At 40.0% G+C, this 15758-nt stretch overlaps 1 protein-coding gene across 1 annotated transcript in view; it reads left to right on the forward strand.

Moving 5' to 3' along the window:
* The window catches only part of PlexA (plexin A), a 731624-nt gene that overhangs the window by 447105 nt on the left and 268761 nt on the right, over nucleotides 1–15758 (forward strand). Inside the window, exon 4 of the mRNA XM_067142056.2 lies at nucleotides 4261–4389. Coding sequence (XP_066998157.2) covers nucleotides 4261–4389 — 129 coding nt within the window. The remainder of the gene's footprint in view (nucleotides 1–4260; nucleotides 4390–15758) is intronic.

A 15758-nucleotide genomic window follows, 5' to 3' on the forward strand; every position in this document is an offset into this window, starting at 1 on the left:
TGTAAAAGCTGATTAGCTTTTAAGTATAATAGGAGGTGTTCTGATGTGGAGTGTAATTAGAGGTACCTAAGGTGAATTCTTGGGCCTTTCGACCATTGACATTTGGAACTGTAATTCTGGCTTCGAGACCCTCCGACATGTAATTATTTAATGCTGGGAGTTTGATTTCCCTCATCACAAATTTGTTTTGGAAGCTCTGGCTTCTTCCTTGTGTATAAACAAAGTAAGGCTCAATTTGCTCTCTGAAGGGTGGCTTTATTCGTAAAGGCTAAAGCGTCATTGTTCTCCCGCTTTAACCAAAGATGAATGTATTCCTAAAACTACCGTCTTGTTCCGGCGTAGATTTTCGAAGTCGTGAATTATAAATTGAGAGTTTTTTCTCCCTGGTCAAACATATGATATTGTAAATATCGTCTTCTTGTTAAAGATTGTATCTGTTCGTTAAATTATTATTGTTGTTGCTTTGAAAATATTACCAAAAAATCTTTGAAAATAATTCTAAATTTAAAATTTACTGAGTGTGCTTTGTCGAGTGTTTGGCCCTGCCTATTCTTTCCCTCTCTCCAGCCACATAGTGATGATAATAATAATAATAATAATAATAATAATAATACCGAACGAGTTGGCAATGCGGTTAGAGTCGCGCAACTGAGAGCTTGCGTGCGGGAGTTACTGGCTCTTACCTCAGTGTCGGCAGCCCTGAAGGTGGTTTTTCATGATTTCCCATTTTCACACCAGGCAAATGCTGAGGCTGTACCTTAATTAAGCCCACGGCCACTTCGTTCCCACTTCTAGCTCATCGTCGCCATGAGACCTCTCTGTGTCTGTGGGACGTAAAACAAATTGTAAATTATTATTATTATTATTATTATTATTATTATTATTATTATTATTATTATTATTACCTGATAATGCATATTTGTGGCTTGTTCCACTATATGATATAGAACCGATAGCACTGTCGGCTCGAATATTAAGCCATGAGCTAATATTCCTCTTCCATCTTGTTTGACCGGACGAGTTGGCCGTGCGGTTAGGGACGCGCAGCTGTGAGGTTGCATTCGGGAGATAGTGGGCTCGAACCCCACTGTCTGCAGCTCTGAAAATGGTTTTCCGTGGTTTACCATTCTCACACCAGGCAAATGCTGGGGCTGTACCTTAAGGCCACGGCTGCTTCCTTCCCACTCTTAAGCTTTTCCTATCCCATCGTCACCATAAGACCTATCTGTGTCGGTGCGACGTAAAGCAAATTCTTCTTCCAGCTTGTTTGCTTTGTTTTCATTGCGTCTTCACGCGGCACTAGAATGGATAAATTAAACTAATCCTTTGTGCTCCGCAGCGGGAGGTGAATTGCTTCTGTCATACGATGATAGATAATTACTTCAACATTCACGTCACCTTATGACACGTTTTCGAACCCTTTTTTTTTCTTGCTCTATAAATCCCTGGACTTCTCTCTATAATTAGTTCTTACATGGCGCGTCTCTTTGAATTTTTTTAAAATTTTACATCCATAACACTGCTAAAATATTTCAACACGATATTGATCAGCTCTTTATTCCTGCCTCACCAGTGACAGGTGCTAGCTCAGGTTTTGCGAGAGGAAGTAGATTCTTGAGTAAATTAAAAATTGTATGTATAAACACATGCCTTTGCTGGCAGGACCTAGTGTTTACTGTGCACCATGTCTTCTGGTATGGGCTAGAGCAATTTTGTTACTTTCATTGATCTGTCTCTGTCTTATCCTAGGCTATGACAATATGGAAGTGACTGAGGTATGAGCGATGCTAGTAATGCCATTCCTTATGCAGCCAGTCCCTGCTATGAATGGTGTGAAAACGATGCTCATAGGGTCGTTTGGTGCATGCATTTCAGTGGGCTTGGCAGACTGATATGTAATAGCAACTTCTGGCTCAGTGAGGAAAGCAACGGGAAACTACTTCAGTCCTCGTTTCCCTAGTACGCCTCTTCAGTAATGCCTAGGCCATCTATGACAGCTGATGGCAGAGCTGTTGAGGATACAACCAGCCTTAGGGCTGAAGACTGAACACACACATACATGTATAAACAGAATAATGCACATTTCTAAGTGTGCTGTGATTTTCTTAATCGAAGATTCACAGTAAAATCAATCTTGGTCCCTAAAAATAATATACGTTAATTCACAATTTCAAATAAACCTGTTACACTGACACATTTGCGATCTAACAATTATTGTAGTACTATCCTGTCGTTTTTGTTTGAAAATGAAAGCGGAATTTCACCTGGTATTTCAATTCAGTAAAACCTCCGTTCATTCTTTATCATTATAGAGACGTGCGGCAGGCCTCAATCAGCGGCTTGTATTTTCAGCATTTTCAGTAGTTATTTCTTCAGTCTAGAAAATGAATTAGTTGTTATTTTTCACCCTAAATTCACTCCCCAGTAGATATTTGAAAGAAAAGAAAATATGTTTGAACTTCAGAAAATTCACTCCCACTGTATTTATTCGCATTACTCAGTCTCTGTACTACGTCACTAGAGAGAGGGTGAAGGATGTTGAGCTGATTGATATAGACAATTCTGAGGGGGGGGGGGGGGAGAGAGAGAGAATATTACACCTGAGAAAGTCAGATTACTTCAAGTGAAAAAACTTCTAAATATTGTATGGAATATTGTATGTTTCCAGCGAGTCATTGTGTTGAGTGTTAATTCTGTTTACCTGTCAATTCCACTACTTTTGTCACACTTAATTTTCACGTCTATCTTTTTAAGGAGAACAGCTGCGAGGTATAACCACGGTCGAATATATATATATTAGACTGTGGTATAACTTCGGGCGCCTCCCGCCGCTACATTGGTTTGAATGTAAGGCTCGGTCTTGAGCCCACCAATCACAGTTTGAAGATCCTGCGCGCTGTTGACAGGTGATTGCTGGCCCGAGATTATACCTTGTATGCTCAAATGTGCGGAGTCGAGTCCCAGCGTTGTCGGTTGGCATGAAAGAGTTCTTAAATGCGAGATACCCGTGTCGAGAGATTCGCTGGCACTTAAAATGACATCTTTTCAGGGCAATATTCCGGCAAAACTGCGCCTGTTAAACTTACCAACAATTAAATGATCGCTAAACACACAGCATTAGTGTCATTGTTTCGGGGGAATGAGGTGTATTAATGAATAGTATCTTAAATACAGCATTATGGCGCCTTTAAAATAAGCATGGAAGTCACGTGTTTTTTTTTGTCATATAAAACGTCAGAAATAGCATTGTGGTCTTAGCAGAGGATGATTATCTTGGAAAAATTCGGAGATAGTTTTATAAACACGGCGTCAACCATATTTATCAAGTGTAGCATTCCTTACCACGAAGTCCGTCATCCAGTGAGTTTTTCTAGCAGGCTCTATAGCCTGAGCCACGGCATAGAAAACAAGACGATAATAAATAAATAAAAATAATGTTTTTGCTGATAATTGCTCTATAAACTTAGAAAATTTGCCTAATCAACAATTGCATCATCATTTTAAAAAAGGTTGAACTAAATAAAACGTGATGGTGATTGCTATATAACATACTTTGATATATACATTATTTTTATCCGGCCGGCAGCATAGCTTAATTGGCTTACGTACCGTATTCACCTTCTATATCCAAGGTGACGAGGTCGAATCATGAACCAATTGGTTGGCATTTAAGTATATTAAATGTGAGAGACTCGTATTCCATAGATTTCCTACTGCATTACAGAACACCTTTTAGAACAAAATGCTGACACATTGGCTTCTCTTGAACCGACAACAATTGAAGGGGCGTTAATTATTTTTATTATTATTAATTTTTAATTAATTCTTAGCGTAATTATAAAATCATATTTGTAGATTAAGCCTAAACTAAAACATAAACCAGTTTAATAATGTCCGATTCAAGAGTTAATTGTCAGTTGAAAAATCTGGCTAATAACCTATTATCGAAAATTAATTTCCCAAAAGGGAAACATGATTATTTTGTTTTCATAGAAATATCAATTTTATTTCTCTCTCTTCTGAACGATACCTATCAGGCCTGCGAAGTACCATCACGGTTGCACTTCCCATTTGGAAATGACTGGTTTGGATTTTCAGTATGCTTGGCTCTTTGATTTATTTTGTTCACGGGGCTACTCGACGGGCATCGAATTTAATGTCCAGTTTTGCTTGATTAGTATCAGCATGGTCATATGCCGTGTAATTTTCCAATGTATGGGCATAGATATTTCTAAAGAATATATTTATTTATTGTTTCAGGTGGTGGTGGAAAGCTCAAGTGCGGCTCTGGAGTATGGGGATTTGGTGGTGGATGAAAACTCCCCTGTCAATCCTGACCTGCACTTCGATTCTCAACTCATGCATTTATATGTCATGACAGAGAAGAAGGTAAGTACTAGAAATATCAGAAACTGTCATTGTTCTAGACCAGTAAAAGCTCAACAGACTTTGTGGGGGAATCATATAATAATGACTGTCGCCCCCTTCCTTATTGTTGAACTTTTACGCACTGATTAGACTCATAATATGCAGCTCCATCTATTCTTGTGATTAGACTCATAATATGCAGCTCCATCTATTCTTGTCGAAGTACGGAATTAATAGTATTACAGAGACCTTTCAAAATGGACCTCGATCGATAAAAGAAACAGAGGTTCACATGATAACAATTACTGTGACCGGCACCAATGCTTGCCTATCTTGACCCCGGTAGTAGGTGAACATAGAGAATTGATGTCAACTCATAATTAAGGTTATTCTTCAGTTCATATCAGATACTGTAATCTGACTGAAATTGGTCGGTGGAAAGAGGGAGAGTACCGTAGTCCTTTTTCAAGAGGATGGTGGTGGTGGTGGTGATGATGATGATGATGATGATGATGAATATGGACTCAAAAGTAAGACTGGAGAACTATAAGGTTCGAAAACCTTAAACTCACGTCACGGCATTAATGGTGGTTTTCCCTTTGTGATTTTCACTTGATTTCTTCAAATACGCTCTGAGCAAATACAGACGTCCATTAGTTAAATTTCTGGGACACTCCAAACGTACAGCCAAATACTGTAATTAATTATTCACACTAATCATAAGCCCTACCATTCCATAGATGATACCGCATAGCATCTTTAAAAAATAACATGCACGCGATCCTATGCCCGACGACGACAGCAGCAGAATATTGGACATAGTACGATACTGAATGAAATTTTGTCCCGCAGGAGTGTCGGAATGGATTAGATGTTCTTCTTGTGTATGAAATTCATTGTACTGTATTGTATATAAATTTCAAGAACCATGGTTTTTATTATGTATATACAGTACCCACTAGCTCAGATTTTTTCTTTCCTGCACTGTCAGTGTACTTTAGAAATACTGTACACCCACCCTGTAGATTGGACACCCCACTACATTGGACATATTTTTAAGGAACCGTAGGTGTTCAACTTAGAGGGGTTTCATTGTGCGATGTAAGCGTGCATTTAGAAATTCATTAAAAATTAATAAAAACATAATTTCTTCAACCCATGATTATTTCCCTACTGTCCGATTTTCTGTAAAATGGCAGATTTTGTTTGCAATTACGAATTAAATACTACATTACTCAGATGATGAAGATTGTATTTCACTATACGTAGCTACTTTTGTAACTGTCGTAAGTTTATTTCTCTCCTTAAAAGAAGAAGCTAAGTCAAGCATCAGAGAGAATTAGCGTTATCATAGTTGCTAAGTACAAGTGTCAGGGGATGGTGCAGGCGCGACAAATTTGTATAATTACTTATGGTTAAGGGGTATCGGCGGAAAAGAAAACATTCTCATTCTTCTAAAAGTACAATACAATATATTCATTATATACTTAATTTCAACTATAAGTTAAATGTCGTTGAAAGCCAGGCATTTAAAAATTTGTTCTAATCTGCGGACCTTCATTTAATTTTGAAAATGTCACCTTAAGGTAATTTAACCCCCCGAAAAGCAGAATCTGTCCAGGAAAACGAGGATAGATGGTGACTTTAATCCGATTGATTACCAGGAGCCTATTCGACAAAAGTATGGTCTTGTACATTACAAGTAAATTCTCTAGTAACTAGTACAAATACCAGTTTCTGTTCCACAAAAGCATTTTCTACAGTTTTACTTTACTACTCCATACTTACAAAAATTACCAGTGAATTTTTATGGGTGTGTTCCACGAAAATACTAGTACTTGTAACTTACTAGTGAACTGGGAAGTATTCTCTATCAGTGAAAGGACAATAATATATAAATGTACTGGTGCTATTTAAATATACTTATTTCAGATACATTTTGATAAATATGTGGTCTAGCAGTAGTGATAGTGATGGTGACAAAAATAAAAACTACCGACTGTATAGGGAAAGAATACATTTCCAGTTTAATACTGTATTTGAATACAATGAGAGTTTTAGGTTAAGTACTATACAAGTGGAAGAACTTTTGATAGACATTGGGTATAGGTCAAAACATCCTACGAACAGAAATAAATCTCTCTCTGCTAAACAACAGTTACTAACAACACTACATTGTCTAGGAAATGGTATTGCAGATATGCATTGGATGGCAAAATCTTAGGTCTGTAGGTCAATACATTCTGTGGTAGCTGCAATAAATGATATACAATTTCCTCAAATTGTTAGTTGGCCTGAAAATACTGAACAAACATGTTCCCAGAAGGACATTCCTGGAATCATTAACGAGCAGTATATCTCTTACATAAGTCCAACTATTCCCCTCAAAAGCTCCATGAGCTTTTTCCAAGCCGAATATTTCCATCCAACAATTTATTTTGTCTTGTTTTTTCAGACTGTCGCTGAATGCACCGAAGAGAATATCTTTCCTTCTTTCTGTTTCCTTCAAAATGAATAACTTCGTTTCTCTTGGCACCACTTTAACAATTCATGCAGAGTTTGCAATTTCGTAACAATAAAGTTTGGCGGCCGAATATCGTTATTAGCGGCATCTGATTTCTAATGACAGACCCCGAGGTATGTCAGACTATCGTGGAACATATGCGAGGATCGCGGAAGAACAGAATGGTTGATAATAACGGAGTAATTTCCTATGATCAAAGAAATAAACTGAAAAATAACATTGTAGCATTAAGAAATTCACAGAAATATTAGCGTTCTTTGAATCTTTGCCGTATAACTTACCTTCAAATAAGATATTACGATAAATGAGGCAAGCATGACCTAATTCAACGAATGGAATACGAAGATGAACAGCTGATCCATGCTATGACGTAGTATGTTTATTCAATCAATATTGATCTGCATTTAGGGCAGTCGCCCAGGTGGCAGATTCCCTATCTGTTGCTTTCCTAGCCTTTTCCGAAATGATTTCAAAGAAATTGGAAATTTATTGAACATCTCCCTTGGTAAGTTATTCCAATCCCTAACTCCCCTTCCTATAAATGAATATTTGCCCCAGTTTGTCCTCTTGAATTCCAACTTTATCTTCATATTGTGATCTTTCCTACTTTTATAGACGGCATTCAAACCTATTCGTCTACTAATGTCATTCCACGCCATCTCTCCGCTGACAGCTCGGAACATACCACTTAGTCGAGCAGCTCTTCTTCTTTCTCTCAATTCTTCCCAACCCAAACATTGCAACATTTTTGTAACGCTACTCTTTTGTCGGAAATCACCCAGAACAAATCGAGCTGCTTTTCTTTGGATTTTTTCCAGTTCTTGAATCAGGTAATCCTGGTGAGGGTCCCATACACTGGAACCATACTCTAGTTGGGGTCTTACCAGAGACTTATATGCACTCTCCTTTACATCCTTACTACAACCCCTAAACACCCTCATAACCATGTGCAGAGATCGGTACCCTTTATTTACAATCCCATTTATGTGATTACCCCAGTGAAGATCTTTCCTTATATTAACACCTAGATACTTACAATGATCCCCAAAAGGAACTTTCACCCCATCAACGCAGTAATTAAAACTGAGAGGACTTTTCCTATTTGTGAAACTCACAACCTGACTTTTAGCCCCGTTTATCAACATACCATTGCCTGCTGTCCATCTCACAATATTTTCGAGGTCACGTTGCAGTTGCTCACAATCTTGTAACTTATTTATCACTCTATAGAGAATAACATCATCCGCAAAAAGCCTTACCTCTGATTCCACTCCTTTACTCATATCATTTATATATATAAGAAAACATAAAGGTCCGATAACACTGCCCTGAGGAACTCCCCTCTCAACTATTACAGGGTCAGACAAAGCTTCACCTACTCTAACTCTCTGAGATCTATTTTCTAGAAATATAGCAACCCATTCAGTCACTCTTTTGTCTAGTCCAATTGCACTCATTTTTGCCAGTAGTCTCCCATGATCCACCCTATCAAATGCTTTAGACATGTCAATCGCGATACAGTCCATTTGACCTCCAGAATCCAAGATATCTGCTATATCTTGCTGGAATCCTACAAGTTGAGCTTCAGTGGAATAACCTTTCCTAAAACCGAATTGCCTTCTATCGAACCAGTTATTAATTTCACAAACATGTCTAATATAATCAGAAAGAATGCCTTCCCAAAGCTTACATACAATGCATGTCAAACTTACTGGCCTGTAATTTTCAGCTTTATGTCTATCACCCTTTCCTTTATACACAGGGGCTACTATAGCAACTCTCCATTCATCTGGTATAGCTCCTTCGGCCAAACAATAATCAAATAAGTACTTCAGATATGGTACTATAAAAACTTGTAACAATTCACTGGTAATATACAAGAGACTTTCAATATTTTGTGGAACAGAAATGTACAACTCCATACATTACAAGAACCCACAGTAGTACCTTGTAATGTACAAGACCATACTTTTGTGGAATAGGCCCCAGGAAATGTGTAAACAGTAAGAAGAACGAGCAAACTCGTTGTCTTTTGACAGCCAGCTCTAAGCTAGTTTCAACTTCGTTTTCCCATTTATCCGCACGAGGCTGTTGAAACGGATTTATCCTGCAAGGCTGCAAGGTATACAACACGTTCAGCTGGCTACTATGCTATAATATGTAATGGGCACAAGAGTTGAAATATTGGATATGTAATCCTGTGCTTACTGTAGCCAAGCTTTGAGCTAGTGTCCTGCCAGATATGATGTTACAACATGGCACTCCGCTCCTCTTCACTCCCTGCACCGCGAGCACTATTGATTTCCTGTTACTGGAAGTACGAGTAGCAGAGATATTCCGTACAGCTATCCGATGATAGGTAACTCAAAAAAACACGTGACTTTAATCAGTGTTATTTTCTTTGTGGTATCAAAAACAGTCCAAGTCCGGCTCCATGGCTAAATGGTTAGCGTACTGGCCTTTAGTCACTAGGGTCCCGGATTCGATTCCCTGCTGGGTCGGGGATTTTAACTTCGTCTGGTTAATTTCTCCTGCTCGGGGGCTGGGTGTTTGTGTTCGTTCAGTTCAGTTCATCAAAGTCGATTCATAATTAATTAAAAAATTGCATCTTATCAGTTCATAATTAATAATCAGAAACATACAGAATTGTAGCTGGTAAATGGTCGTTAAGACCGAAAGTTAAAATTTATATTAAAAAAGCAGTCCAACTGTAGTTTAGGATTTTCGAAATGGCATGTCTTTATGGTTAATTAAAGGTCTCATGGCTATGATCACAAATGCATTGGCCAGGATTCGAACCGTGGTCGCCTTGACGACAAGCCAGTGACGATGTCACTCGGATATCTCGCTGCCCCCAACCCCCAGCCCCAGTTATGTAATCCACACCCAATTTTACACCATGCCCACGAGGAACTTACTCCACTTCGAGGTCGCGAAAGCACAGTGTTGATGATACATTTGAAAACACCACGGAAATGTCCACAGGAGAATAATGGAAAGTTCGTCTTTGAGAAGTGCGAAAATTATCTGTCACTGCATAGGAAGATCTATTGGATATATGAAGTACGCTATAGAAATATGATCGTCCATACCACACAGAAGGCATTCAGTTTTGATTCAGATAGAGTGAACTTCTGTAATCAGTGTAGTGACTTGCTATTCATTAACTCTTCATGATTTAAGAGTATGGTTTAACAATTTTGTTATCTCTGTCGATGACCGCTTTGTCTTTCCACGTCTTTCACACCACCCAAAGGTAAACTTCCCATCGTTCTCATGTGGACTATGTTTTCCATTAACAGCTAATATTGCACACACGAACTAGATATCGTGTTGCGCTTTCAACGCTGTGAGAAGGTTCACATTGCGCACAAGGTGAAGATAAAGTAAATAGTCATATTTACGCACAGACGGTATTTTATTACCTGCGGCCACTGTCAAAATTGCGCACATATGGAACTTTAATACCAGAGTTCACTTCAGTAACTGAATGTAATTTTCCTTCATACTTGCAGATTTCTAGGCTTAGGACTAGCAAGTAACATCTGAATTCACTGCTAATATACTTTGGTATTACTTCAGTGGTTTAAAAATTGCTTATAAATTCCTTAATGTGTAAATTTATTTATAAATATGTTTACGTCATTGAGGTGTTTTTTTTGCTAGTTGCTTTACGTCCACCGACACAGATAGGTCTTATGGCACCGATGGGATAGGAAAGGCCTAGGAGTTGGAAGGAATCGGCCGTGGCCTTAATTAAGGTACAGCCCCAGCATTTGCCTGGTGTGAAAATGGGAAACCACGGAAAACTACCTTCAGTGCTGCTGACAGTGGGATTCGAACCCACACTCTCCCGGCTGCAAGCCCACAGCCGCGTGCCCCAGACTGCACGGCCATCTCGCCCGGTATTGAGGTGTTTGATTAGGCCTATCAGTGTATGCTGTAACGGTAAGCAGCCCGCTTAAAGCGCGTTATTTGTTCCATTTGTTGCAGTTGGATGATTTCACCAGGCACCAGGATACTTTTTAGCTATTTACTATTTTTGATTGTCTTCATTGCTTGCTCTTGATTGATATATGCACCTCTGCTTGGATAATGTTTCAAACGTTAGTGAAAACAAAAATATTTGGATGTAAGCTATAGAAAACTCCGCAGGCGTTTGTTGTCCGATGTGATGACTTGTCCTGGGATGCCCATATGGTTTATGGAAAACGACCCTGAGAGTCGTTCTCCAGTAAATTGTGTTGAAATTAGCTGTGTGCGTTATATAACTATGCAACCTCAATGTTTAAAACAACCGTGTGTGTTTTTGACCATATGAACGCGTGAGATCTAAAAATCATGCGCGATGTGCTCGTTCCGAACGATATTAACAATATTGTGCTTTCCTGACTTCCGAGTGGGACAGGATCCTCGTTAGTCGGACTGGAGGCGCGTGGAAACTAAAAGGATAAGCAAAACCGAATAATGCTGCTGGAAATTAAATTCCCGTCTTCCGATATCCGATGGACCCTTCTTAACCGTTAAGCTACTGGGGCTCAAGACACTGTGGGGTTACAGCTATAACTGACCTAAATATTCGCTACTATGCGATGCTAAGCCGCAGGAAGTAATACGTCTGAGAATGAGAATATAAAATGAAAACAAGGCCGAGTACAATGTAGCGCTGTCAACTACAAATCTCCCTTTCATAGTCAATGGAAGTTAAGCTGACTGGCCATGAACATTCCCGATTAAAGCGCGATGGAACTAAATTTACTTATCACCCGAGGAATCGAGGTAGCATCACCGAATATCCACGTTAATTTGCGTTTCAGTCGGGCGAGCAGGCACATATCGAATTCCACTGGTTTTTGGAAGCAATGTCCCTTTCCATTGTCAGTCTCTATTCTCCAGATGCTCACACTTGAAATGTCAGGGTTGAATGACATCTCAGAATTCCATGTTGTCTCGAAGACAAAGAAAAGCAGCGCCCAAATTCCATGTGGAAATTATTTTGAATAGATAAATTACTGGCCCTCTTCTTCCTCTTCGTGGCATTTCCTCTGTTAGCTGGGGTTGGCATTTTATATCAATTTTGCCCAGTTTTGCGCCCGGATGTCTGTCCTGGCGCCAACCCTATATAGAGGGATGTACTCACTATTGCGCTTTTCTGTGGTGGATTTTTTGTAGAGTGATGTTTTGTATGTAATTGAGGATGTGTATTATGACGAACACATACACCTGCCTCCGAGATAGAGGAATTAGCCAGACGCGGTTAAAATCCCCGACCCAACCGAGAATTGAAAGCCCGGAGTCCTTAAACCGAAGACCACTACGCTGACCATTCACTCAAGGACCTGGACACCAGAAAAAATACAGATACTGACCTTTTAAGAAATAGGAAGTTATTGATAATGTAATGGTCCTAATCGCTTAAACTATCTGTAACCTTACACTATACCAGCTCCTGCCATGGCTTCAGACAATAGAGAAGCAATTGTTTGACCACTTATGTCGTCCACTCTGTGGCGTACGCGAATATTCGTTGTGCGCGCGCGTGTGTGTGTGGGGGCATTTTTAAGATTGGTTATTTAAATGCAATTTACTGGTACTATACATACATCATTATAGACCGTTATGCCTTTCGGGGTTCAGTCTGCAAGTCTGTGAATTTACTAAATGTCCCCACAATCCTCTATTTGCAACTAGTGCTATGGCCTCATATAGTTCTATACCTCTTATCTTTAAGTCGTTAGAAACTGAGTCTAACCATCGACATCTTGGTCTCCCTCTACGTCTCTTACCCTCCATAAGAGAGTCTATTATTCTCTTAGGTAACCTATTCTCCTCTATTCGCCTCACATGACACCACCATCGAAGCCGGTTTATACGTACAGCTTCATTCATCGAGTTCATTCCTACCTTAGCCTTCATCTCCTCATTCCGAGTACCCTCCTGCCATGGTTCCCACCTGTTTGTACCAGCATTCATTCTCGCTACTTTCATGTCTGTTACTTCTAACTTATGAATAAGATAACTTGAGTCCGCCCAGCTTTCGCTCCCGTAGAGCAAAGTTGGTCTGAAAACAGACCGATGTAAAGATAGTCTCGTCTGACTTCCTTCTTACAGAATACTTTTGATCGCAACTGCGAGCTCACTGCATTAGCTTTACTGCACCTTGAGTCAATCTCACTTACTATTTCACCATCCTGAGAGAACACGCATTCTAAATACTTGAAATTATCTACTTGTTTCAGTTTTGTATCACCAATCTGACATTCAATTCTGTTGAATTTCTTACCTACTGACATTAATTTAGTCTTCCAAAGGCTAATTTTGATACCATACTCATTGCGCTTATTTTCAAGTTGCAAGCTATTAGACTGCAGGCTTTCGGCACAGTCTGCCATTATGACCAAATCGTCAGCATAGGCCAGACTGCTTACTACATTTCCACCTAACTGAATCCCTCCCTGACACGTTATACCTTTCAGCAGATGATCCATGTAAACTACGGACAACAAAGGTGAAAGATTACAGCTTTGTCTAACCCCTGTAAGCACCCTGAACCAAGAACTCATTCTACCATCAATTCTCACGGCAACCAAATTGTCAATATAAATGCCTTTGATTGATTTTAATAAATCTACCCTTGATCCCGTAGTCCCCCAGTATGGAGAACATCTTTTCCCTTGGCACTCTGCCATGCTTTCTCTAGATCTACGAAACATAGATACAACTGTATATTCCTCTCATAGCATTTTTCAATTACCTGGGACATACCGAAAATTTGATCCTGACAGGCCCTCTGTGATCTGACCCACACTGGTTTTCATCCAACTTCCTCTCATCCACTGATCGCACCCTCCCTTCCAAGATGCCAGTGAATAATTTGCCTGGTATACTAATCAATGACTTTCCTCGATAGTTGTTGCAATCCTTCCTGTTCCCTTGCTTATAGATAGGTGCAGTTACTGCTTTTGTCCAATCTGAAGGTACCTTACCAACACTCCATGCTAATCTTATTATTCTATGAAGCCGTTTCATCCCTGCCTTCCCCCTGTACTTAACCATTTCAGGTCTAATTTCATCTATTCCTGCTGCTTTATGGCACTGGAGTTTATTTACCATCCTTTCCACTTCCTCAAGCATAATTTCACCAGCATCATTTTCCTCCTCCCCGTGAGCTCGGTTGTTCGCGACACCACCATGAAGATTTCCTTTTACGTTGAGAAGATTTTCAAAATATTCCCTCCACCTGTCCAGTGATTCCCTCGGATCTATTATACGATCACCTGAATTACCCAAAACCCTGTTCATTTCCTTTTCCCCCTCCCTTCTTAAGATTCTTTTTTACTGTCCAGAAAGGTTTCCCTGCTGCTTGACCTAGCCTTTCCAGGCTTTTACCGAAATCTTCCCACGACTTCTTTTTGGATTCAACAACTGTTTCTTTCGCTCTGTTTCTTTCATCTATATACAATTCCCTGTCTGCATCAGCCCTTGTTTGGAGCCATTTCTGATAAGCCTTCTTTTTACGTTTGCAAGCTGCTCTCATTTCATCATTCCACCAATATGATCGCTTTTTTCCCAATCTTTACACACATTTGTTCCTAGGCATTCCCTTGTTGTTTCTACTACAGCATCCCTGTATGCCACCCATTCTCTTCCTACTTTATCCTGAACCTGCTTACTGTCCACTGTTCGGAACTTCTCACCAGTTATATCCATGTACTTCTGTCTAATTTCCTCGTCCTGGAGATTTTCTACACTTCTTCGTTTGCAGACAGATTTCCCGTTCTCTATCCTAGACCTAGAGATACTTAGTTCACTACATATCAGATAGTGGTCTATTTCATCGAAAAATCCGCGAAAAACCTGTACATTCCTAGCAGATTTCCTGAATTCGAAGTCGGTTAAGATATAGTCTATTATAGATGTGGTACCCCTACCCTCCCATTCGTAGCGGTGAATAGCCTTATGCTTGAAGAAAGTATTCGTAACTGTTAAATCCATACTAGCACAGAAATCCAGCGGACGCTTCCCATTCCTATTAGCTTCCATATCTTCCCCACATTTACCAATCACCCTTTCGTATCCTTCAGTTCCATTTCCAGCTCTCGCATTGAAATCGCCCATTAGCACTATCCTATTCTTGCTGTTCACCATGACTGCGATGTCACTCAATGCTTCATAAAACTTGTCAACTTCAACCTCATTTGCACCCTCACATGGTGAATACACTGAGACAATTCTCGTCCTGATTCCTCCAACTGCCAAATCTACCCACATCATTCGCTCATTTACGTGCCTAACAGAAACCATGTTGCGTGCAATAGTATTCCTGATGAACAGCCCTACCCCAGACTCTGCCCTTCCCCTTTGAACACCCGTCTGGTACACTTTATTATAATCTCCTATTTCTTCATCGTTATCTCCCCTTACTCGAATATCACTTACTCCTAGTACATCCAGATGCATCCTCTTTGCTGACTCAGCCAGTTCTACTTTCTTTCTTCCATAAGATCCATTAATATTGATAGCTCCCCATCGAATTCCATTTCGTTCGCCAAATTGTTTCCATGGAGTCCCTCGCCTGTCAAATGGGAGTGGGGCTCCGTTACTCCCATAGGTCCGAGGCTTGCTCAAAATGTTCTGAGCTCGGTAAATTCATGAAGCAGCATGCTACCCTACTTACACGTAGTCCAAGTGAGGATCTCTCCTCTAACGGGTTAGGGACCACTGGTGGTTTGTATAGCCCTGGCCGCCTGAGCACAAGGAAGGCCATGACTCAGAATATTTCCGAGATGCCCACTCCCATTCCGTAGCAACTGTTATCCCGACTCTCAGTACCACTTACTAGGCCACTCAGCCGTTGCCCATGGTT

The sequence above is a fragment of the Anabrus simplex genome, chromosome 2 (assembly GCF_040414725.1).
Source record: "Anabrus simplex isolate iqAnaSimp1 chromosome 2, ASM4041472v1, whole genome shotgun sequence".
Classification (NCBI taxonomy): domain Eukaryota; kingdom Metazoa; phylum Arthropoda; class Insecta; order Orthoptera; family Tettigoniidae; genus Anabrus; species Anabrus simplex.